At 52.9% G+C, this 24,687-nt stretch overlaps 1 protein-coding gene and 1 non-coding gene across 2 annotated transcripts; both read right to left on the bottom strand.

The window, feature by feature from the left end:
- Positions 1 to 1,172: 1,172 nt before the first annotated feature.
- Slc16a5 (solute carrier family 16 member 5) lies at positions 1,173 to 10,261 on the bottom strand. Its single transcript, XM_027955655.2, has 4 exons — positions 10,063 to 10,261; positions 6,639 to 6,782; positions 2,534 to 3,343; positions 1,173 to 1,420 (listed from the first exon to the last, which is right to left on the bottom strand). The coding sequence occupies exons 1-4, from the start codon at positions 10,259 to 10,261 to the stop codon at positions 1,173 to 1,175; spliced, it is 1,401 nt and encodes a 466-aa protein (XP_027811456.2).
- Positions 10,262 to 17,980: 7,719 nt separating this feature from the next.
- LOC114108157 (U6 spliceosomal RNA) lies at positions 17,981 to 18,084 on the bottom strand. Its single transcript, XR_003585432.1, has one exon. It is a non-coding gene; the product is annotated as a U6 spliceosomal RNA (small nuclear RNA).
- Between the last annotated feature and the right edge of the window lie 6,603 nt (positions 18,085 to 24,687).

Below are 24,687 nucleotides of genomic sequence, written 5' to 3'. Positions count from 1 at the left end.
GCCCCTGCCAAGCTGGGAGAAAGGAAAGGGGAGGGAGGAAATTACTCCAGACCTGTTCTCTGCCCTTATTAGTTCAGAGTTTATGACCCACTGCAGGGAACATTTTTGTGTATAATTCAAACAAACTCTGTTTTCCTATTCCCTGGGGTACCCTGCTGGGACAAGCCTAGGCTGATGACAGCCAGTCCTAGGTGATGACTTCAGAGAAGGGCAACAACAAAGTGGGGATGGACTGGCAGCTGGCCCAGCCTACTACTTGCCCCAGAAGTGACACTTCTAAGCACCAGGGAGAAAGGGGTTCTCTGGAGTCAGGGAAGGTTACATGAAGTCTTCTGTTGCAAACAGCCCTATTTCTCACAATGGTGCACTGCCTGGTGAGATTTCGCCTCCCTGGGTCAGCCAGATGTCCTGCTTTCCCCTGACCCAGCATCACTTTTCCCACCAAGGCTATAGGGTGGGCCAAAGGAGGAGGAAAGCCCTGGAGTAACCTACTGGGATGACAAGGCACCCCTCAGGCTTTCCCAATTCTGGGACCCAAGCCAGGGATTCCCCTCCTCTCTACATAGGTACCAGGATGGACACTCCACCCAATTTTAATCTGTCTCCATCCTACATCTAGGCCCACTCCTCAGCCCTGTCTTCCACTACTGCCTGTCCCAGGGCTCCAGTCAGCCAAGCCCAGCCAGTTGTGTGGGGGCAACCACATCCACAGTCTTGGCTGCCCTGAGGGTGAAGATGGACAGGAGGGTGAGCTCTTCAGAACTGTCTGGAAGCCATGGAAAGATAAGCAGAGCTGATGTTGGAGGTATAAAGGTTTGGCGTGAAGGTCCAGTGTGCTGGGTTGTAGGAACGTCATTCATGGCCCACGGCACACTGAGCTTAGTTGGCCCTGATGCATGGAGCAGGGCTCAGACCCACCTTCTGGGCCCAAGGAGGAAAGCCCATTCCTGGTTTCTGCTGACTGGAAGGAACTTTGTGTCTTCAGAGACTGGCCTCCAAGTTTCCAGGTCCTGGCTGAGTCCCAACTTGCAGAGCCTGGACAACCTTCAATCCAGGCCTCCTGAGCTATCTTCTATACCAGCACCCTTCAAAGCAGCTGAAAGCCCTGTTCTTGGGTTGAGAAAAGGTTCACTGAAGGCTCAGATGCTGGTCACACATGTGACCCTTGAAGCTCAGACACTGGTCACATACATGACCTCAGAACACAGATGCTTCTTGTGATCGTCCTTGTCTTCCAGGGTTGGATCCTTTACTGGAGTGGCCTCTGAAATGGCTCCTTTGGCCTTGGCTTCCCTGCCCCGCCACTCCTTCTTCTGCAGGGTATAGAAGCTGCCACCCATGAAGAGGGCAGCTGAGATGAGGAAGAAGCTTGACATGAAGAAAACGTAGCTGAAGTTGTTGCTGGTGTCCAGGAGGAACCCTGGGGAGCAGAGAGCAAGTTAGGCCACTGTCTGGGGCTACTACAACCCACCCCCCACACTGTAACTGTTCCTTAGTGATAGGAGGGATTTTATTTCTGACTCTGCTAGATAAGAAATTATTGCTGGCACCCACCAGGGACTCATTAGATTATTGAATGGAAGGAAGGGAGGAAGCAGTAGGCCTACCCTGGCCTGGTCAGGAGTCCTCAGACTGGAAGAGAGATTTTGGGCATGACTCCCTTACCCTTGGTGTCAGGGAGCAAGGAGACAAGGCTAGCAGAGTCTGAGATGTCTTCTGAGCCTCCTCCCAGTCCCATCCTTATCCCCTCCTGGGGAGCTTCCTCCTCTTACTTGCTTGGGGAACCCCCTTGGAAATCTGGACATCTAACACACACTGTCAGAGGACTGGACAAATCTTCCCCCGTTTACTATCAAAGTCACTCTCAGCTGCCCAGCAAGCTGTCCCCCGTAGGTCTATCCTTCCAAATCATGTTTTCCTTCCCACATAAGCCACCACTGTGGTCATAACTGTCTCTTTGCTTCTACTCTTGACTCCTCCATTGGGAGGTAAGCCCCATGAGGATGGTTTTGGCCATGTGCACCCAGTGACTGGCCTGGGTGAATGAATGTCAGAGCAGGTGCTCTCTTCTGCATTTTTGCAGTCTTCATTGTGGCTCAGAGAAGGAAAGTGACTTGTTTGGGTCCCACAGGTAGGGAGTAGGGGAACCAGGGTGCTAATAACAGTAAGTGTGGGCCCAGCCCTTATGCACTTGGCTCTCTACTAAGTTCTTTACTGAGAGCCTCACAGCAAGCCCATGAGGCGGATCCTATTATCATTCCCACTTCTCTGAAAAGAAAACAGAGAGGAAGGTGGAGTCAGGTCTAAGTCTGGTGTGCAAATCCATATTTTCAACTCTTCGTACCCTGTGTGCTAGGTGGGGAACAGGCTATAGCACGGTTCCTGGGTGCCTGGGGTAAAAAGAATCCCAAATCCCTGCCCTTGGAAATGAGAGTGGACTAGGCCCACATCTGTCTGGACTGTTCCCCTTTGCCCCAACCCCATACCCTGCCCACCCAGCTCCCACCTGGCTGCCCTCCCTCCCAGGGCTTACCAGCCAGTGGCGGGGAGATGAGGGAAGCGATGCCACTTAGGATGGTGAAGAGGCCCAGGGCGCTGGGGAACCGATCCATGGGGACAATGTCCATGAGGACCTGGAAGATGAGGATGCCAATGCCACACATGGACAAGCTGTATACCAGGCAGTAGCCCACCAGCACGCGGAAGTCCGCGGACACTGTGCACACCAGGTTGGTGAGCCCGTTGAGCAGCACTGCCAGGCTGAACAGGTACTTGCGGTAGCTGGCAAATCTCTTCCGGCCTACCACCAGCCCCGCTGTGGGCCGCAGGAAGATGTTGCAAAAACCGAAGATTGAAACAAGCAGGGCCGCCCTGTCCTCGTCTACCCCATGCCACCTGGCATATGGGACCAGGAAGACATGTGGCAGCAAGAAACCTAAGCTCATCCACGTCACTCCCAGTGTATACACGCAGTAGCCCGTGTTGTGCCACAGGATGTCAAAGGCCAGGTGGTGCCGGATGATCAAACCACACGTTGCCAGGCAGCCAGGGGCAGTTGTCTTAAAAGGTGGAGCGGGAGTTGCTGTGGTCTCAGGGGCTGTGTTGGTGGCCACGGGCCTCATGATGGCTCCACAGACACAGCAGTGGAGAAGGACCCCGCCGATGACAAGGAAGGTGCCCCTCCAGCCCAGGTCTTCCAGGAGGTAGTTGGCAAATGGTGGCCAGAGGGTGACGCCCAGAGAGACACCCATGGAGGCCAGTGCATTGGCCAGCACCCGCCGGCGGACGAAATAAAAGCCCAGCATAGTGATGCTTGACTGGAAGCTGAAGCACATGCCCAGGCCTGCAGGGTGAGAGAGGCGACAACTCAGGGTGTTCCGGGGCCTTCCACCTGCATCCAGAGTGGCCACGTCCCACATCTGCCTCCTCACTTTTAGCCCAGACTGACTTCCAAGTTCCCATGCACTGAAGATGGGGTCTGCCTGTCTCTCCACCTCCCTGTAAGCACCCCACCCCTCAGGTCTGCCCTCCCTGGGCTTCCAGTGGCACCCCACTTAACACCTTCCAAACACTTCCCATCACACTTGGAAAACATCCAAAGTATTTACTACACCCTGGCAAGCTCTGTGCAGTTTGGCTCTGGCTCACCTCTGGGATGCCATCTCAGGCCACTCCCTGTTGCTCACCAGGATCAAGCCACATCAGCTTCTTTCTCTTCCTCTGGATACCAAGCTGCTCCTACCTTAGAGAATTTGCAGTTGCCATCTCCTCTGCCTGGAATGTTCTCTACTCAGACATTCCACTTGCATCCCAGCTCAAAAACTACTCCCTCCTGCCTCCTCACCTGCTCTGTTCCTGTTTAGCTGTGCTGCTAGAGACAAAGTTCAAGATGACACATGACCACTGGCCCCTAATGGGCCCTTGGGCAGCTCCTAACAACACTACGGGCTTCCTTGGTCATTCACTCATCTTCCCCCTCTAGGTGACCATTTGGGCCTCTTCTTCCTCTGTGTGTTCCAACACCTCTTCCCCAGCCTCACACTCAGTCGCTCATCTGGGATTATGACCCACCCATGCAGTCAGAGGCCAACCCTCTACTTCTCCCTGCAGCTTGTCCACTCAGACACATGTCCAGCAATCCCCCTCTCTTCTGCAATAGCCTTTCCTCCCATCTTTACTAGATCATTCTCCTTTATTGTATTTCCCCTATTATTAAAAAACCAAACCCTTTTGATGCCACAACTCCTTTTGGGTTCTAGCCCATTTCTTTGGTCCCTTAACATAGAAATGCTGGAGAAGGAGTTGGGGATGTAGCTCAGTGGTAAAGTGTGCAAAACCCTGGGTTTGATTCCCAGTACCACACACACAAAAATGAGTTGTGTTCTTTCAGTGTTGCATGCCTATAATCCCAGCTAATCAGGAGGCTGAGGCAGAAGGATCATAATATTGAGGCCAGCCTAAGCAGTTTAGCAAGACACCATCGGAAAACAAGAATTAAAAAGGTTGGGCCAGGGGGGCTGAGGATATAGCTCAGTTGAGCTTGCTTCATATGCGCAAGGCCTTGGGTTCAATCCCCAGCACCACATACACATACACACGCACACACAAAAAAAGGTTGGGCAGGGTGCCATGGCACATGTCTGTAATCCCAGCAGCTCAGGAGGCTGAGACAGAGGATCACAGGTTCAAAACCAGCCTCAGCAAAAGCGAGGCCCTAAGCAACTCAGTGAGACCCTGTCTCTAATTAAAATACAAAATAGGTCTGGGGATGTGACTCAGTTGTGGAGTGCCCCTGAGTTCAATTTCCAGGACCAAAAAAAAAAGATTGGTTGTAGCTTGGTGGTAGAGTGCTTGCCTAGCATGAGTGAGGCCCTCAATACCATATACACACACACACAAAAAAAAAAAAAAAAAAAAAGAAAAAAAGAAATGCTGTAGAAAGTTTTTTGGTTTTTTGGTGGTGCTGTGGATGACCCCAGGGACTCACACATGCTAGGTGTATATCTGTTATCTTTAATCCCCTCCTGTATGCTCTGTTTTGTTTTTTGTTTGTTTGTTTGTTTTCTGTTTTTGGCGACGCTAAGGTCCAGGTATGCTAGGCAAGCACTCTCCCACTAAGTTTCACCACCACCGCCATCACTACCAGCCACTGGCTGTTTTCTTTTGGACCTGATTGATCAGACCTTGACCCTCACCTCGGCACCAGACTAGCTCTTATCAAGGTGTCCAAGGCCTCATTGCTGCAGAGTTCCTCTGGCTCTCATCTCATCTGACCCATCAGCAGCCTGGCACACTTCGGCACTCATTTTTTATTTTTTGGTTCTGGGGATTGAGCCCAGAGGTACTTGACCACTGAGCCACATCCCTAGCCATTTTTTTTAATTTTATTTTAAATTTTGAGAGAGGGTCTCACTCCATTGCGGTGGCTGGCCTTAAACTTGCAAACCTCCTGCCTCTGCCTGTCGAGTTGCGGGGATTCCAGGTGTGCAGCACTGTGCCAGGAATTTTGTCACTCTGGAGAAACTCTCCTGACTCTTCTGCCTCCCAGATCACTTCTTCCTGTCCAGACCTTTGAGCTGGGGATAGCCTGGGCTCAGGCCTCTTCAGCCACCAACTTCACTCCCTCTCTGACAGGAGGGCGATGTCTCAACTCGACTTTGCTCCCACAGTGTGGGGACTCCTGAACTGCCTGCCCCAGCTCAGGTCTCTCTCTGGAGCTCCAAACTGGACCTGTCCAAACCTGAGCGTCCCATCGCGTTTCCCCCCTATAGCTAATGACTGCTCCAGTCTTTTAGCGGCTTAGGGCAAAAATCCCTTGTGTCACCTTTTTGACTCTTGGAACCTGGGGTCACCTTTGGCTCTTCTCTCTGCCCGTCAGAAGCATCCAGAGACTGACTTCTCCCCATCACTTCCATCTGCTTGGAATGCTCTTACTCAGATTGCCTCAAACTAGATTCCCTCACGCCTGTTCAATCTCTGCTTTCTGTTTTGGTTTAGTGTCCCCCAAAGGCCAATGTTGAAGGTTCAGTCCCCAGCATGGTGCTCTTGGGAGGTGGTAGAAACATAAGGGAGTGGGGCCTAGTGGGAAGTCTTTGGGTCATTGGAGGTATGACCTAAAAGGGGACAGTGGGACCCCAGCCCCTTCCTTTCTTTCTCTTGCTTCCTGACCATTAGGTGAGTGGTTTTGCTCTGCCATGCTGCCTCACCACATGCCTCAAAGTAACAGGGTCAACTTGATCATGACCCTGAAACTGTGAGCCAAAAGAAACCTTTCTTCTTTATAAGTTGATTATCTCAGGTATTTGTTATAGCAACAGAAAGCTGACTCAAATGTCACCTTCTTTTTGAGGCCCTCCCTGACTATGACTAGCAAACTCCCCCTGCCTGGTTGTATTTCCTGCACTGGCTGTGCTAGATATTTATCTCTTGTTTCACATTTGCCCATGCCCACCCAGGGCCATGATGCCTTCACATCTTCCATCCTATCTTCTCATGCACCGTTAAGATTAGGAACATCTAAGCCTTCTTATATATCTGTCCATTGTCCATCTTCCAGTGGACTGAAAGCAGTTTCAGAGAATTAAGAGGCTTGTCCACCCTATCCACACCTGCCTGCCCCTTCAGAGAAGGCCAGTTACCTGTGATTATTCCTGCTGTAAGGTACAGCTGGCTGAGGGAACGGGAGAAGGAGCTGGCCACCATGCCCAGGCTGGCCAGCAGCCCACCCAGCATCATGGTCACTCTGCAGCCAAAGCGTCCCACCAGGATGCCGCACAGAGGTCCTGTGGGGAGGAAACAGTCAGTAGGCGGCAGCGGATGAGAAGGCCTGCAGTCTGGGGGAGAGGGTTTCAGTAGGAACTACCCAGGTGGTTCAAAGTGTACCCTCCTGGCATCTCCTACCCTGCTACAGCGTGGCAGTGTGGCCCAGGCAGATCTTGGTCCTGCCCTGTGCCTCAGTTTCTTCCCCAACGGAGGGAGGGGTTGGGCTGGATGATGCTGACCCCGATAAGCATCCCCAGAGGGGCAGACCCAGGCCCTGCACTGTGCCCCTGAGACCAGTCCTGTCCAGATGAAACTGGACTGGTTCATGGCCATATCCAGTGACATCTAAACCATGGTGGGCACTTCCAGTCCCACTTCTATGCTGCTCCCAATCCTCTGGAAGTCTGGCCATCCTCCCTCGCCTTTGGATTATGTAGTTGGGTGGGGCCCTGGACCACCTAGTACCTCCTTGCTCTGGTCTCTGGAGTGTTCTGGAGAAAATCAGGCTAGGTACCTTCTCCTCTCTCCCATAATGTCCAGCCACCATCAAAATCCACTCCTAGGGCTGGGGTGTAGATCAGGAGCAGAGTGTGCTTAGCATACACAATGCCCTTGGTTCAATCAAAAACAAAAAATGCCCCAAACCCCGACCTAGGCTCTACTTAGCTCTATGTGGAGAGGGCCTGCCACTCTATCCCAGTGGGTTTTTTTTTTTTTTTTTTTGGCAGTACTGGAGATTGAACCAGAGGGTGCTCTACCACATCCTTAGCCCTTTTTATTTTTAAAAATTTTGAAACAGGTTCTCATGGAGTTGCTGAGGCTGGCCTTGAAGTTGCAGTCCTCCTGTCTCAGTCTCCCAAATTGCTAGGATTACAGGTGTAAATCACCACACTAGGGCCCCAGTGACTTTTTTTTTAATTTAAACCAGCCACACCCTGCCAGATAGAAAGCAGCTAGTCCAGCCTGCCGATCCTGGGGAAGGATTTGGTTGCCTACCTGTCCTCCCGCCCACCCTACACTTTCCCCAGGACCTGGCTCCTCTGCTAAGGCCCTATAAAAGCCAAACCCTCTTGGGGGCCAGATGCCATTTCCCCCCATGACCTGGCTCTGCCAAGGCCCTATGAAAGCCAAACCGTTGTGGGGGCCAGATGCCATCTCCCTCAAAAAATGTTCCCCTCCGGTGCTGAATAAAGCATCACTGGTCCATGAGGTGTTCCTCCATTTCTTTTCTTTTCTTTCTTCTTTCTTTCTCCTTCCTTCCCTCCTTCCCTCCCTCCCTCCCTCTTCCTTCCTTCCTTCCTTCCTTCCTTCCTTCCTTCCTTCCTTCCTTCCTTCCTTTCTTTCTTTCTTTCTTTCTTTCTTTCTGTCTTCTCTTTCGTGCGCTTTCACTGGGCACGTCGTAGGGGCCACATTCACACAGTGCCCTGCCCCCAAGCACACATAATGGAGCTTCTCCAAATTACTCTCCCAGAGTACAGCCAGAGGGACAGAGAGAGCGTGTGTGCATGGAGTGGTGCGAGGGGGCCTGTGGTGTGAAACAGTGAGGCATAAGAGCAACGGTGAGCTAGCAGCCCGACCCAGCAGTCAGGAGGAAGCTGTGGCCCGCCATCCACCCGCTGCGCAGGGAAAGGCAAGGCTGCCGGTGGGTGTGACCGCTGGTCCTTGCTTCCTTCCTGCCAAGGAGACTTTGGCCTGACAGGGAAAGGTGACTTTGGGAAAAGCCCTGAGTCACTGACTAGGGGGTGGGGCTGGGGTGGGGACCTAGAGGCAGGTGTGTCCCTGCAGGGGCCACTGCTGTTTCCCCACTCCCGCCTGCACTCCACTACCGGGGAAAGCCTTGCACTTGGTACTTACTGCTTTCCTCACCTCTAAGACGTGTGGGGCAGGTGAGCCAAAGGATGATGATGCTTTTGTTCAAGTTTAAGGTTTCTACACGACTCGGACTGAGTATGGGCTAAAGATTGTGTGTGTATGTGTGTGTGTGTGTGTGTGTGTGAGAGAGAGAGAGAGAGAGAGAGAGAGAGACAGACAGACAGACAAACAGAAATCTCACACTGATGGAGATATTGGTGCTCTGGGCTGCAAGGCCTAAAGCTGGATGGGGAGTGGCGGTCCTCATAGGATGCCTGATCCCCAGCCTCTGGCCCAGGCCCTTCTCTACCTGCATGAGAAAGAAAGATTCCCACTGCCCACTCCAAACTTGGGTCATGCTGAGTGGGCCAAGCATGACCTGTCCCCTTGCCCTGAGTCCAAGCTTGGGGCAGCAGATTCAGGGGTCATTTTGGAGGGTGCTGATTCCTCCTGGTCTCCTCACTCCCAGTGCCAGGAAGGGAAGGACCTGGAATAGCAAGCAGGCTGCTGGTGCCAGGTAGAGGGAGTGGCAGAGAGGGACACAGGAGCCAGGGCTGCTAAGGTAAGCAAACAGGCACCCAGGAGAGCTCTGTGGGTGGTCGGGTCTGGATCCTGTTGACCAGTCACCCTCCCACTGGGGTCGCCAACTGTGGAGTATCCCTGGAGAGCTCCCAGGAGTCCAGGGCAGGACCTGCACCCAGGGCTCCCGTGAGAACCCTGCTGGGCACTTCCTGCCCTGCCTCCATCACTGGGGTCAGGGTGAGGCGGGCACATTCCTGGAGCTGTCAACCAGGCTCTGGGGCCTCTGAGCAAGGAGCAGGGAAAGTGGGGATGACCTTCCCTCCAGGCTCCAGCCCTTGCAGCCTCCTCTCTGCAAGAAGCCCTGGGGAGAGGCGGGGGCCTTGGCCTATCCAGTCTTGTTCCTGGCATCGTCCTTAGGTCCCTCTTCCCATCCTGAAGCCCTGAAGAAGGTCTATAAAATACTAATGATTTGCAGCTCCGTATGTTTCCCCGGAGCCCACGTGGTCTTCCCTATCATCCCATGCAGCGGCTGTGAAGGATGCGGGGTGTTACCTCCTTGTAGCAGAGGGAGAAAAGATGTTCCAAGAGATAGTCCAGCTGCAACATGGTGGAGCCATGTCTGCTGGCCCCAGTCTGGTGCTGAGCGCCCCTGCATACCTACAGTCTGGCTCAATCCTCCAAGGGCCACCAAGAGGACTCTCTAGGCTCTTGGCTGGCTTTGCACCTCAGGTGCCTCCTCATTCTCCCCATCCCCAGTCCAATCTCCTGGGGACACTACTCAGTCCAACCTAATTCCAGTCAGGGGGGGCCAGCCTGCTGAAATTAGATGAAATTTTAAGAAGGTACCCAGGAGAGAAAGCTTCTGTGACTTCCTCCCCATCCCAGGCCCCTTTTGTCTCCACCTCACCCCATCCCCAGGCTGCTCACCCCCAGCATGGAGCATAGCCATCAGGATGGAGGGGAACCAGGAGGTCTCACTGTTGCTGGCCTGGAAGTCTCGCTGCAGGTCGGTGAAGAACACGCCTATGCAGGTAGGGAAGGCCAAGGTGAGAGCCTGGGTCACCAGGGAGGCCAGCAGTACCACCCAGGCCCAGCTGCCGTCCGCGTGCTCCAGAGCCTGGGGCATCCTCTTCTACCAATACGGCCACAGTCCTGTTCCGCCTAGTGACCACTGCCTGGAGAGGGGACAGATGGAGCCTGGTGGTGGGCAGGCTGCCAGCCCTCCCTCAACTCACTGCCGTCTTCCCCGGGTGGCTGAATCTGTCTCTTCCTCGTGCTGCAGCACCAGGTATCACAGAGGGGCACCACCCCCTGGGAGGTGGCTAGAGGCCATACCTTGGCCTCGGCATCTCCTTTCACCCACTTCCCAGAGACAGCCTGGCAGGAGGAGGCAGGAAGTGCTGCAGGGGTGGAGCAGGCAGTGACCAATGGCACCAGGCTGCTAGGTAGAATTCTTTCCAGTAGTTATGTCACCTGGCGGTCAGCAGGTAGAACCTCCTGAGACCACTCAATAAATACTTATGAGCAGGATTGAGCAGGATGCAGGTGGTGCCTTGGTAATCCCAGTGACTTGGGAGGTTGAGGCAGGAGGATCACAATGCTAGGCCAATCTGGGCAACTTAGGGAGACCCCATCTCAAAACAACAACAACAACAAATATATATATATATATATATATATATATATATATATATATATATATATATATATATATATATTACCAGGGTTACTTAACCACTGACCCACATCCCCAGCCCTTTTCATTTTTATTTTATTTTTTATTTTGAGACAGGGCCTCACTGAGACTGGCCTCAAATGTGTGATCCTCCTGCCTTGGCCTCCCAAATTGCTGGGATTATAGGTATGCACCACCACGTCCAGCCAAAATTTTAAATGTGGCCTAATGGTACAGCACCTCTGGGTTCAATCCCCAGAAACAGAAAAAAGACAAAAAAGCACTGATAAAGTGCACTTCTAGGGCCAGTGAAATCCTAATGTCCCCATAGGTGCACACAGATACATTTTCCAGCATTCTTGACCAGGCTTCCTAAATATTGACATAGATTTTCACAATGCCACACGAATTGCCTAAGTTCATTATCAACACTGCTGGGAAGGCCAGGGTGAATGGGCAAGCACTGAGTGTATGCAAGGAGTACACAGTTTGGCTTGACAAGGGCGTGTGACCGGTGCTGACCTGCAGCTTTTAAAGATAAGGCAGGGGTTCACTCCAAGGCTACAAAGAGCTCAAGGCCAAGAGTCAAGTTCCATGATCTGTTCAGTAATGATCTGCCACCTGCAAAGGCTCTTCTGTCACCCCTACCACACATACACACACACACAGAGCCACACAGGCATGGATACACACAGTCACACACAGACACACACAGGTACACAAACTCATATGAAGACACACACTCACATAGACACACATAGAGAATTCCAGACACACAGACACATACGTCACTGACATGTAGACACACATGGTCACACACACTATGCAGCCATATGTACTCATCCAGAGGCACACAAGTAGGTACACAAACACATTGGCAGTCACACACACAGTTACACACAGAGATAAACACACACGTGTGCACACACACTCACATCTTTGCTCTGAAAGAGCGAAGCCGGGCGTACCTCGTTCAGCACCACTGCCCAGCTCACTGCTCCCATCGGAGGAGCCTCTGCAGTTCCTCCTGACTCACTTCCTGCTCCCTGCCTAGGCCTCGGTATCTCACCTACGCTCAGGCCTCTGGGCTGCGACAGGTAGGGAGGGAGCAGCCTCTGCCTCAGGTAGGACCTCAACCTGCTGGTCCTACAGCCCTCCTCCCTTTGGCCCAGGGCCTTAGGAGGATCCCAAGCCCCAGAGAGATATTTTTCTTTTCTTTTCTTTTTGAGGTGGTGTCTTAAACTCCTCAAGTCATCCACCCACTCAGCACCCCCAGGTTTAAATTTAAAAATAAATGTATATTTATTTTTAAGAATATTGTTTTAGTTATAGTTGAACACAATACCTTTATTTTATTTATTTATTTTTATGTGGTGAGGATCAAACCCAGTACCTCACACGTGCAGGCGAGTGCTCTGCCGCTGAGCCCCAGCCCCAGCCCTGGGCCCCTGGGTTTTAAAACAGCATCAAAGCTGCTCACACCAAGCTGTCTTCTTCAAGGTTCCAAACCTCTTCCCTCCCAGAGGGCCCCAGAACACCTGCCCAGGTAGGAAGCACCTTACCACAGTCTCAGGGTGTGAGCTGAGCGTGTGTGAGCCTGTGGGTGGGGCAGGGCGTCTCCTGCTCCCCTGGGCCTGCGTGGCACACTCAGCTCTAGAGACATCCCAGCCCTGTCTTCCTCTGGTGGTCCAGGTCGGCAGCGACAGGTGCCTCACGTGGGGCTCCTCCAGTAAACGGGTTCTTACCTCTCCCAAGAGCTCTGTTCCGCCAGCAAATGGTAAGGCCCCAGGTGCTGCTGGATTCCCTGGTGCAGCCCCAGTGCCACGTTCCACAGCCTCTCCTCAGGTAGGACCTCGACCTGCCTCCCCTACCTACCGCCTACCTACCGCCCCTCCGACCTACCTTCATACCCAGCACCCACCAGCCTCGGGCTCCGCCTGCCCCTCCCAGCTTTCTCTCCTCACCGACCTGCTCTGGTCCTTCTTGTTCTTTCTTGTCTTGTTCCCTTGGGGGACAAGGCTTATGAAATTGTCACTTTCCTAAGCAGCCTTTTTGGGGACTTTGCCCATGCCACTGGGATCTTTTCTCTGTCATCTTCCCCGATACCTGTCAGTGGGGGGGGGGCTGGCTCCTTCCTGGTGTCTCCTCTCCCTAGGTCTCTGGAGGCCCAATCCTGGGGTGCAGCCTACGCAGCAGAGTCAGGGGACCCTTTGCACTTGACTCAGTTTGTACCCACAGGGAGCTGTGTCCCAGCTCTGAGGCCCCAGTCTCCCTCTGGGACCCCCTGCACACTCCACCTTCCACAAGGGGACTGTCCCTTCCCGCATTGCCGGAATTCCCTGGTCACAAGCATAGCATTTACGTCCAGTTGGTCTTCCAGTCCCCTCCCTTGGCCAGATGGTTCCTCCTTGGCTGCCAGAGAGAATCTGGTTGTCCTTCAGGATTCAGCCCTTGCAGCACCCCTAGGAGCCTTCCCTGACCCCACCGCAGGTGGGCCAGGTCCCTTCCTGTTTGCTATTCTGAATAGTGGCCTTCACGTCACACTGAGGGGAGTCATCCCTTGTTCCTTTCACTAACATCCCTCCTACCCTCTTCTCACTGGGAGAAGGCCTGCTGCTGAGCACAAAAGATCATGTCCACGTGACCCACCTGTGTTTCTGGGGGCAGACAAGCCCAGGACCAGGGGTGACCTGGCTTCCTGGAGGGCTGGTGCATTCCAGAGGACTTAAGTGGGACAGAGAAGTGCGGAGCCTGGGGGCTGCTCTCACCTCTGCCCTGGCAGGAAAGTGGCCTTTCCTTCGCACTGGGAACCATGAGTCATGGGCATTGATGGGGCAGGATTGGAACAAGGAGGGAGACAGAGCCAACACAAGGTCTGTGCTTAGCTTCTAGACGGCCATCTTAAGTGACAGCCCCCATTTTAAGGAAAAAGTTTGGCTTTCCTGCCCAAGGGCCTTGCTGAGAAAGGCTCACCACTCCCTCATAACAACCCAACTCTTAGCCACCTGCATTAGGACCCACCTGGCTCTGATTCCTGAGTCTCCCCATAAAAGTCCCAGAACCCAAGTCTGTCCTGCCTCTCTCTTCCACAGAGAGAGGGCCTTTATTTGTCAGCTCTGACAGATAAACTCTCTAGTGTATCTCTGCCTGGTCTCCGTTTTTCGTTTCTCACTCGCTGGTCTCTGGTTCCTCGCTTTCCCTTCAGCCAAGGCACTTTGGTCTCACTTCCTGTGAGTCGGTGTGAAATGGGCCACAGGAGCTGCCGACCTCAGCTCTCAGGGACACCCCACCCAGTGAGACCAGCTCCATAGACAAGTACCTTGAAGCTGGGTTTGTGGGCAAGACAAAAGCTCAGATGTTTCTGGTCCCTCATGTCATGTCACAGTCTAGTCTGTGTCTTCATCAGATGGCGGAGCCCTAAAGACATAGATGAGCAGGGTCATCAGATAACCTGATCTTCAAGGCCTTCATAATCCTTTCCCTACCTCCTTGAAGCTTGGAAGCTTCGTCACAAGGGTGAGCTGATGCTCTCAGACAGGGCCTTGGGGCCACCTATTGTCCAGAGGGGAGGGCAGCCTCTTTCCAGCCACGGTGGACAGCCCTCCTGGGAAGTACAAAAAGCTAGGCGGCCTGGTGAGCCCCGGGACCCTTCCCTCCCGAGATCTCATATTGAGCAGGCTCTGGTGCCTGGAGTCCAGGACACAGTGGGGAACAGAAGGGTTCCCACCCATCAAGAGAGCTTGGGACTGTCAACTCCCTGAGCCTGGTCTGGGAATGGAAGGGACAGAAGTGGCTCCAGAGGTTGGGGAGCTGGGCAAGTCACCTCTCTCCTTCTCCTGCCCCCAAAACATACCCCCTGCTGTTCCCTGGCAATGGGAACTCCATGACCTCCTCTGACTCTGATCCTAACCTCGCTGTCCCACCGGGGATCTCCTTCCTTCTTTCCTTCCTTCCTTCCTTCCTTCCTTCCTTCCTTCCTTCCTTCCTTCCTTCCTGTGCTGGGGATGGAATCTAAGACTTCATGCAGGCTAGGCAAACTGCCACTGAACTACACCCCAGCCTAGGGATCTGGTTCCTGCCCTCTCTAGTATAGATCTTCTCTGGGCTGGGGCTCTGGGATACCCTGGGAAAAGCCTGCCTGAACCCACCTTGAACCCAAGGTCTTGGAGGTTAGGGGTGGTTCCGAAGAGCACCCTCCTCAGGTGTGAGAGTTTCTAGTCACCCCAGGTCTGAGGCTGTGCAGAACCTGAAGAAGAGGAAGACCAAGTCATGTAGCCAGGAACCCTAGAGGCACTCACCTGTCAGCCGGCCTAGACTGGGATATTTGCATGTCATTAGCATGTGGTTTACATAACCCAGAAGCACACTTTCTGGTTTCCCCACTCTAGGCTTTAGGGCGCCAGGAGTTCCCACTGAGAAGTCTTATTCTCCCTTTCCTCTTCCTCTTTCTCCTCCTTCTCCTCCTCCTCCTCTTTCTCCTCCTCTTTCTTCTTTTGTTTTGTTCTGAGGATTGAACCCAGAGGTTGGCACACACTAAGTGAGTGCTCTGCCACAAAGCTACATCCCCAGCACTTTTTATTTTTTATTTTAAGACAGGATCTTACTAGCTGCCAAGACTGGCCTTGATCTTGTGATCCTCCTGCCTTAGCCTCCTGAGTCTCTGAGATTCCAGATGTGCACCTTCTCCTGCCCCTGCCTAGCTTGAGAAAGACCTTCAAGAAACTTCATGGCTGGGATCGTAACCCAGTGGTAGAGCACTTGCCTACTGGGCATAAGGCCCTAGTGCATACCAACACTACACACACACACACACACACACACACAGAGACTTCACCTCTCAGCGTCTTGGGTTACACACTAATCAGTTCCTAGATGAAGACTGTTCATAAAGTGTGATCCTGAATGAAACTGAAAGGGGAAACTAGCTACCTCCCTTATCTCCTGCCTTTAGGTGCAGAGTAAAGGAGCATGCTCATAACATCTGCGGAACTCCACCTGTCAGGCGGCAGTGACCTAGCCCACGCGTCCCCCTTGCTGGTAGGCATGGGGCAGCCCTCCATTTTGTCCTAGCTCTGCTTGAACTTGAGTAATAAAGCATCCACTACCTCTCAGTTGAGTCCTCCAAATTCTTTGGGATCGGTAAACAGTCCGCTGGGGCATTTGCAATCTTGGGGCAGAACACAGCTGGGGTGGGGTGCGGTGGGGACAGAGGCCAAGGTGGAGGATTCCCTTCTTGCTGACTTCAGCTGCCCAGGAGTCCTTCCAATGAAAACCTAGAGCTTGGAGGCCCGGGCCCACTGGCATGCAGGCAGACAGCAGTGGGGAGCAGGGCAGGCTTGTCAGGACACCTGTCACTTCCACTTGGGCCCCTCTGAACTCCAGGACCTCCTGGAGCTTCTCTCCCACCCAGCCAACCCTTGATGTGCATTATTTAAAATGTATCCGATCACTGCAAAGTTAAAATAATCAAGACAGCGTGGTGCTGGGGATACCGTGACTGGAACTTCTGCCCTAGTGACAACAGAAATGCAACCAGGCGCAGGAGTAGGAACACACAGGCAAAGCTTCAATTGACAGGTTTACCTCTAGGAGAGGGGGGACAGCCTGGAGGGAGACCAGTCTGCTCCCTGAAAAGGGACAACCCTTTCCCTGGTGGCTGGGGTGGGCAGGGTCTGGCTGATGCTACCTCTGTCCTGGTTCCTCCAGGTGGCTCTGGAGGGGTCCTTATCACTCCAGTGGGCAGCATCCATTTGTTTTGTGAGGTGTTATCTATTAGACCTGTGATCCTGGAGGGGGATTCCACTCCCATGCGGTGACCGATCCCGCTTTGGGGGGCCAGTCTTGTGGAGGGCTGTGGGCCTGCAAGGCTGCGCTGTCCCCGTAATGTACAGGGCAGTGAGTGGACACCTCTGGGTGCCCCTCAAGGGGTCTGGAACAGGACATTGTAGAAACTGGAAGTGGAGTGTCCCTGCAAGTGTTGAAAATACCTTGGTGACTCTTTCCTTGCTGTCTCCAGCCTCGAAACGGGAGGAGAGACGTGGGTAAATTTAGGGCCAACAAACCTTGTTTTACCAGTTTTTAGATGAACGTTCCTTAAGTGATTAATGTGAGCAGAGCTGAGCCAGAGCCTGATCCACAGGTTAAGTAATAAAGGAGACAGGTGTAAAAAGAAGACAAGGTGCCAAGCTTTATCCTGGCTTTAGTCACCCGAGGGGCATCCACAGGCCCGAGTGAAGAGCGGGTGCTTTTCAGTAAAGGCAGCCTCTCTAAGGCTCTGTTATAATCAGGGGTTTGGGCTCAGTTTTCTTTTTTTGATGCTGAGTATTGAACCCAGGGATGCTCTACCACAGAGCCCAATCCCCAGCCTTTTTTATTTTGAGACAGCGTCTCCCTAACTTGCCAAGACTGGCCTCCTATTTGTGATTCTCCTGCCTGAGCTTCCTGGGTTGCTGGGATTACAGGGGTGTGTGCGCCACAGCTCTGGGCGTGGATTCTTGGATACCACACCAAAAGTACAAATGAAAAAGGGAAAACACATCAACTAGACTCCTTCAAAATCATCACGCTTGACCAGGTGCAGTGGTACACACCTGTCATCCAGTGACCCAGGAAGCTGAGGCAGGAGAATGGCAAGTTCAAGGACAGCCTCAACAGCTGAGTGAGGCCCTAAGAAACTTAGGGAGACTGTGTTTCCAAATAAAATGAAAAATAAAAAGATCTGGGGATGTAGGTCAGTGGCAAAGTATACCTGGGTTTAATCACCCATACCCAAAAAAAAAAAAAAAAAAAAAATCAGGCTTTCGGTCTTCAAAAGATATCATCCTGAAGGTAATGGTTACCTCACAGAATGGGGGCAAATATCTGCAAATCACATTTCTGATAAGAAACTTGTATCAAGAATATAATAGAGAACTCTAACAACTCAGTAAAAAAAAAAAAATAGCCCCATTTAAAGTTGGTCCAAGGACTCAAACAGACATTTCTCCCAAAAAGCTATACAAATGCTTCAGGTGCACGTGACAATGCTCAACCTCGTGAGGCAACAAGAAAATGCAAATGAAAGCCACAAAAAGCTGGAACTTCACACCAGTGGGATGGCGCAGCGCTGGGCAGTCGCGCAGGAGATGCTGTGCTTGTACCCGGCTTGGAGGAACATTTTATTTTTATTTTTTAAATATGGAATACCTCGTGGATTTGTGCGTTGTCCTTGCACAAGGATCATGATGATCTTCTCTGGATCCTTCCAGTTTGTTCTATGTGCTGCCAGAGCAGCTTATTAGACAGAGGTCACTGTGTTCTTGGGTTCATCTTCTAGCTGACAATCTAAGGCATGGTGTTGGTTGTTGGCCTCCTCCTCCTCCTCCTCCTCCTGGGATCAAACTCAGGGCCTCAAACATGCTAGACTATACTCTACCACTGAGCTACATCCCCAGTCCTTTTTAAAATTTTTATTTTGAGACAGGATCTCAGTAAGTTACTGAGGCTGGCCTCAAACTTGTGATCCTTCTGCCTCAGCCTCCCAAGCTGCTGAATTACAGGTGTGTGCCACTGTGCCTGACTCACTCTGATCTTTAATTGCCAAAGAAGAGTTGCTTTTATATGAGGGTTATTCAGCTTAGTTCTAAGTCCCCTGGAGGAGGGGGGACCCCGTAAGATTTGCCTTATCATCCTAAAGAGATGGTCCCTGGTTCCTGTATGGGGAACAGTGGGTCACACAGTGGCACCAGGGCACCACCCCTGTGCCAGCTCGCCCAGTCCTGTGAGAACACCTTCAGAACAGGCTGGATCCAGCCTCCTCCCTCCTGTCCCTGGCTGCTCTGGCACACTCAGGGACTTACCCTAAAGACACCTTCCCCTCCATGAAAAACATCAGACAGGGGACAGGGGTGGGGGTGGGGGGGTGGCTTAGTGGTAAAACACTGGCCAGGCAGGTGCGAGGCACTGGGTTCCATTCTCAGCACCACATGAAAATAAATAAATAAAGTCTATAATCTGATTTTTAAAAATATCAAACAGGGGAGTTTTCACGGGTCTGTGCTCTGCGAGCCCCACCCTGAACTTTGACCTCTGCTTCATCAAGATGAAGTTGATAGAGCTCTGGGGGCCCCTCCCTCACCATCCTGGACTCTGGTGCCTCTCTAGGGTGAAGTTCTCACTGGGCTGGGCATGGTCACTGTGGCTTCAGGGTTCAGGACAGGATCCCTCCAGCCTTCCCTGGGCCTCCCTCCTCTGTGCCCTGATGCAGGGCTGAACACAGCCTATTTCATGAAGGAGTTACCCTAAGTCCAAGTCAAAAGCAGACCCCATATGGTTACATCATACAAGCTGTGAGGGTTTGAAACTTGTGAAATTCTACTCTTTGCAAGGAAATCCTCACTTCGCCTGCAGTGAGCCACAGGCACTTGGAGCCCATGAGCCTTCAGCAGTTCTTCCCTGGCCAGTCCAGTCTATCAGGACCTGGCACCGTGTGTTCTCGCGCTGGTCACCCTGGGCTGAATTCCTTCTCCGTGTTCTGGATGCTCAGGACCATTGCAGGGAATTTCTTCTTAAAGGCCTCCCGTTGGTTTCTTTTTAGTGTGATCTTCAGCGATCCCCAGGACAGTGGGAAGGGTCTTCCTGCCCCCTTCCCACTGTCCTGGGGACAAAGGAGTCAAAAGAGTGGAGGTTCTGGAGGGCGGACATGCCGTATACCTGTGGAAGGCAGCTGCAGGAGGCGGCGGGCCAGGACATAGTGTCCACAAAGCAAGGGTACTGCCTGTGGGCGCGGTGGCACACATCTGTAATCCCAGCAGCTTGGAGGCTGAGGCAGGGGGATCGTGAGTTCAAAGCCAGCCTCAGAAATTTAGGGAGGCCCTAAGCAACTCAGTGAGACCCTGTCTCCAGATAAAATACAAAAAAAGGGCTGGGGATGTGGCTCAGTGGTCAAGTGCCCCTGAGTTCAATCCCCGGCACATAAATAAATAAATAGGTGATCCGGTGGGTGGCTGATGAGTCCTCGGTGTCAGCTCAGTGACTGGGGCCCCCAAATAATAAATCCTTAAAATTAACAATAAGCAAATAACTAGTGATTAACGGCAGATTACAGTAAGAGTAATAGCAACACCACAAGATTGTTGCTCTGCCTGGCCCCTTGAGATCTTCACGTGGTTGTTCCCTTCTCCTGGGACAATCAGCCCTGATAATCCTTCAGGTTGGCATTCAGGTGTTTGCTTTGAGGCCTCTTCCTCCAGGAAGGCCTCCCGGACCTCAGGTTGAGGCCCCACCCTGCTTGCTGTGGCCTCACACACCCACAGAGTCCTGAGGCTCAGCAGCTTCCCTTTCCCGCACTAGGCACATCCAGTAACCAGGGTGATCACAGCCATGGTAACGAGGCCAGCAGGATGGAGCTCGGATCTGAGTGCTGTCCAGGTACTGGCTCCTGGGCTGGGTGAAGGAGCCGAGTCCTGTCACCGAGTCACTGGCCTGTGACTGTATCTTAACACCCCAAGCCCAGGGCCTGGGGTCCTTTAGGGTTACTTTAACTACTTGAGAGTTCCAGATGGGCTCCTCCTCCCTCTGGCCTCCACCCTAGATGGGCTCCTCCTCCCTCTGGCCTCCTCCCCTCCTCTTGGCATCTGATATGACATCCCTGGCATGACCAGAGTGCCCTCTGCTGGGGCGTTGGGGCCACATCTGCCTGGGTTTGGTTGCTGCTGAGTGGCTGGAGCCCCCTCAGTGCCTTCTTGTCTCTAGGCCCTTCCTTCTGCCCCTGCTGCAGGGACACCTTCTCTGTCCTCTCTCCACGGAGTCCTGACGAGGCTGCTCCCCTCAGCTTCGCTGCTGCACTTTCAGATTCATCTCCCACTTTCCAGGTCTTTCCCAGGAAGCTTCCCTGGCATTGAGCCCCCAGACCACTCTGCCCCCGCCCTGGCAGAGCTCCTGTTCTGTTAGCCTTTCCCAGCCCACCCAGGCCACCCACCTGTCAGTTCCTGTCCTCACCTGCCGCACCACACTGCCCCTACCCGGCTGCCAGTGCCCTCGCCTCACCTCTAGCGCCCTCCTCCCCCAGCCTGGCTGGCTCCCAGCTCACACACTGTGTCCCCACTCCAGTCACCTCTCTGATGCCCCCACAACTGTCCTAAGCCAAACCGGACATGCTGCTCCCCGAGGGCCTCCTGTGAGCTCAGAGTGCTCCAGAATCAAGTCCAGGTTTCTCCTGGCCCCTGCCTCCTGCCGGTCCCTCTCCTGGGCTGTTCTCACCTGGTGCTACTCCAAGGCTCTGGGCAATACCCACTGCCTGCTATGACCACGATGAAAGCAGAGCACCACCTCCCTGGGGACCCCTCCCTGGTGGCCGCTGATGTCACAGTTTCCCCAGGGCTGGGACCCCTGGGGCTATCTGCTCTGGCATCTCCAGCCCTGGTGGAGCACACCGTGAGTGACACACAGGGCTCGCTGGTTTCTGGTGCTTCCCTAACACAGTACCTTGCCCCTTGGTGACTTACAGCAGCAGAAATGTATTATCTCGTGGTCCTGGAAATCATAAGGTCATGATGGTAGAAGTCATCAGGCTACAACCCAAGTGTTGGCAGGGTTGGTTGTGCCTTGAATCTCTGAGAATGACGCCATGCAGGCCTTTCAGCTCCAGTGGTGACCAGTAGTCCTTGGTGCTCCCTGGACAGCGCACACGCCTTCCTAGTCTGGGCCTGCGTCCTCCCTCTGTGCCTATTTTCTGTTATAAAGAATAATCCTAGATCCTATTCTAAAGAAGGTCACATTCCAGGTGGACATGAATTTTGGGAGGACACTGTCCAATCCCATACAGGTGTCCAGTGAGCGCTTGTGGCTCTATGGATGCCCACCTTCCCTGAGGGGCCTTCCCCAGTGTCCCTGGCTTTGCCCTCTCCGTCTTCTTCCCTGTGGGGGGTTGTAGCATTTTCTTTCTTTTTTGGGGGAGGGGCACCAGGGATTGAACTCAGGGGCACTTGACCACTGAGCCACATCCCCAGCCCCATTTTGTATTTTATTTAGACACAGGGTCTCACTGAGTTGCTAGCACATTGCTTTTGCTGAGGCTGGCTTTGAACTCATGATCTTCCTGCCTCAGCCTCCCGAGCTGCTAGGATTACAGGCCTGTGCTACCGCGCCTGGCATTTTCTGATACCACAGACTCTTTCCCCTCCACTTCCTCCCCCACCCTCCTCCTCCTCCTTCTTCTTCTTTATACTGGGGACTGAAACCAGGGCACTTTACCCCCTGAGCCACATCCCCAGGCCTTGTTTTCTATTCTCCCTCCAGGTGCTGCATCACCAGGGCCTTGCACATGCTAGGCAAGTGCTTTACCCCTGAGCCCCAGACACAGCCCTTCCTTTGACAAATTGTGGAGGCTGGCCTTGAACTTGCCACCCTCCTGCCTCAGTCTCTTGAGTCTCTGGGATTACAGGCATAATTCACCATGCTGCCCTCCTCCTCCTTAAAACGCACTCTCCTTGACCTGCGTGGTGTAATTCTCTTCTGAATTTCCTCTCCGTCGTCTGGTCACTGGTCATTGCTCTGCTCTTGTTTATTTTTATTTTTTTGGGGGGGGCGGGGGTGATACTGGAGATTGAATCCAGTGGGGCTTTTACCACTAGCCACATCCCAGCCCTTATTTATTTATTTATTTGTTGATACAAGGTCTCACTAAGTTGCTGAGGCTGGACTTGAATTTGTGATTGTCCTTCCTCAGCCCTCGATTTTTGAAAGGTGAACCTGCAGCTGACCTTCACCTTCCCTGTCTCAGCCCATCCACCACCCCTCTCCCACCACCCCCTCCCACCTGCACACTGACAGTTCCACATCTAATAAGTCTGGACCTGATATCCAATCTGCACCTGTACTTGTATGCCTGGGAGGCTTTTTTAAATACTATTCCTTGAAGGACAGCAGACTGACATTTTTTTTTTTACATAACTTTGTTTTATTTACTTATTTTTTATGTGGTGCTGAGGATTGAACCAGGGCCTTGCACGTGCAAGGAGAGCACTCTACCGCTGAGCCATAACCCCAGCCCCGCCTCACCTCAGAGGCTCTTAAAACCCAGCATTGACCAGAACTTGTGTGGACACTGTCCTTCTCTGCCACAGCTTCTCTGTCTCTCTTTGTCTCTGTCTCTCTCCCTCGCCAGTTTTTTTTTTGTGTGTGTGTGTTTGTGTGTGTGTGTGGTGCTGGGAAATGGTAACAGACCAGAAGCTCTGCCAGGGTGGGGGCAGAGTGGTCTGGGGGCTCAACGCCAGGGAAGCTTCCTGGGGAAGACCTGGAAAGTGGGAGATGAATCTGAAAGTGCAGCAGCGAAGCCGAGGGGAGCAGCCTCGTCCAGACTCCGTGGAGAGAGGACAGAGAAGGTGTCCCTGCAGCAGGGGCAGAAGGAAGGGCCTAGAGACAAGAAGGCACTGAGGGGGCCCTAGCCACTCAGCAACATCCAAAACCCAGGCAATGTGGCCCCACCTGGGGCTGTGTGCACACAGGCAAGTGCTCTACCACTGAGCTTCATCCCAGTCCTTTTAATTTTTGAGACAGGAAGTTGCTGAGGCTGACCTCTAGCCTGCAATCCTCCTACCTCAGTCTCCCTGTTACTGGATTATAGGCATGTGCCACCATGCCCAGCTCCCGGCTCCCGGCTCCCTCTATTTCTCATATTTCACAAAATATCCTGCTTTTGGTTTTTCATCCAACTGATAAAAAAAAAATAGAAAAACCATTATTAACTCACAAGTCACATAAAAACAAGTGGTGGTCTATAATTTGCTGATCCCTGATTTAAAGAATTCCATGATTATTCTCTGCATCACTTGGTCACAAGCTCTGTGAGGGTAGGGACTAGTCTCTTAGCTCACCAGTGGGTCCCTACTGCCTGACACATGGTATGAAAGAATTGTCCCCTCCCCAGTCTTATTTGTTGAATGAGGACGTCCAGTCAGTACACAGATCGACTTACTAAATCTGCTGTGAGGTGGATACTGTCATTATCCCTCCCCCCAAGAGAGGCACAGAGAAGCTAGCTAGTCTGCTTAAGGCCATACAGTGGCAAGTGGCAGAGCCATGATTTGAACCAGGCTGCCTGGTTTTGGTCCACGTGCTTTCCCACCATCTCCCCTCCCACCAGCAGGGACCTCCTCCCTACCTCAGGTCAACCTCAGCCCTGACACTTCCAGTCAGATGGCTCCATGGCCACCTCTTCATCCTCGGTGTGTAGCTCAGTGGGGTCACCATTGTGACTGATGTCCAGTGTGCCCCCCACCCTTGAAGCTATCCCGGGGCAGGGACTGGGTCTATCTTGCTTCCTGCCATACCCTCTGTGCCAAGCTTCATGTCACCCAGGGGACACGGAGCCAGGAGCTACTCAGCGTACTTGTGTGGAACACTGGAGCAGAAATCTAGCCGTCCGTGTCATCTCCAGGGATTGCTGTGTGAGACCCAAAAGCAACAAAGACACTTGTCCTCCAGGTAGGAAGAGCCTGTAGCCGCTTCATGAGGCAGATGCCGCCTCCAGAAGCACTTGGCAGGACACCAGAAGCTGTTAAAACTGTGCCCTTGGGCTTCTGGTGCTTGGATTGCTATTTATTTTGGCAAACAGGAACTGTAGACGATGTTATTTGAACTTCACGGCAGCAGTGCACGTGCGCGTTGGTAACACCAGGGTTGCTCTCAGCACTTAAGTTGTTCTGTTTTTGCTTTTGTTTTTTGATGCTGGGGATGACACCCAGGGCTCCACACGTGCTAGGCAAGTGCCGTGCCACTGAGCTGCACCCCCAGCCCTGGGGCGTGACCTCTTTCCCCTGCGGGACAGCTCCCCATCATCCAGCCACTCAATTCTGTGAGCATCCTCCAGAACTGTGTCACCTCCAGCTAGGGTGAAG

This window comes from Marmota flaviventris, chromosome 17 (assembly GCF_047511675.1).
Source record: "Marmota flaviventris isolate mMarFla1 chromosome 17, mMarFla1.hap1, whole genome shotgun sequence".
Taxonomy (NCBI): Eukaryota; Metazoa; Chordata; class Mammalia; order Rodentia; family Sciuridae; genus Marmota; species Marmota flaviventris.
The sequence above is the reverse complement of the archived record's forward strand: the minus strand, read 5'-3'. Positions and strand labels throughout refer to the sequence as shown.

What these genes read in the sequence shown, in the direction of transcription:
- Slc16a5 (XM_027955655.2), bottom strand. Translation starts at nt 10,261, where the DNA reads ATGCCCCAGGCTCTGGAGCACGCGGACGGCAGCTGGGCCTGGGTGGTA. An exon ending in GGCTATGCTCCATGCTGGGG is followed by an intron (nt 6,783 to 10,062) that starts GTGAGCAGCCTG and finishes TCCTCCCCACAG; the next exon opens with GACCTCTGTGCGGCATCCTG. An exon ending in TACAGCAGGAATAATCACAG is followed by an intron (nt 3,344 to 6,638) that starts GTAACTGGCCTT and finishes CTCACCCTGCAG; the next exon opens with GCCTGGGCATGTGCTTCAGC.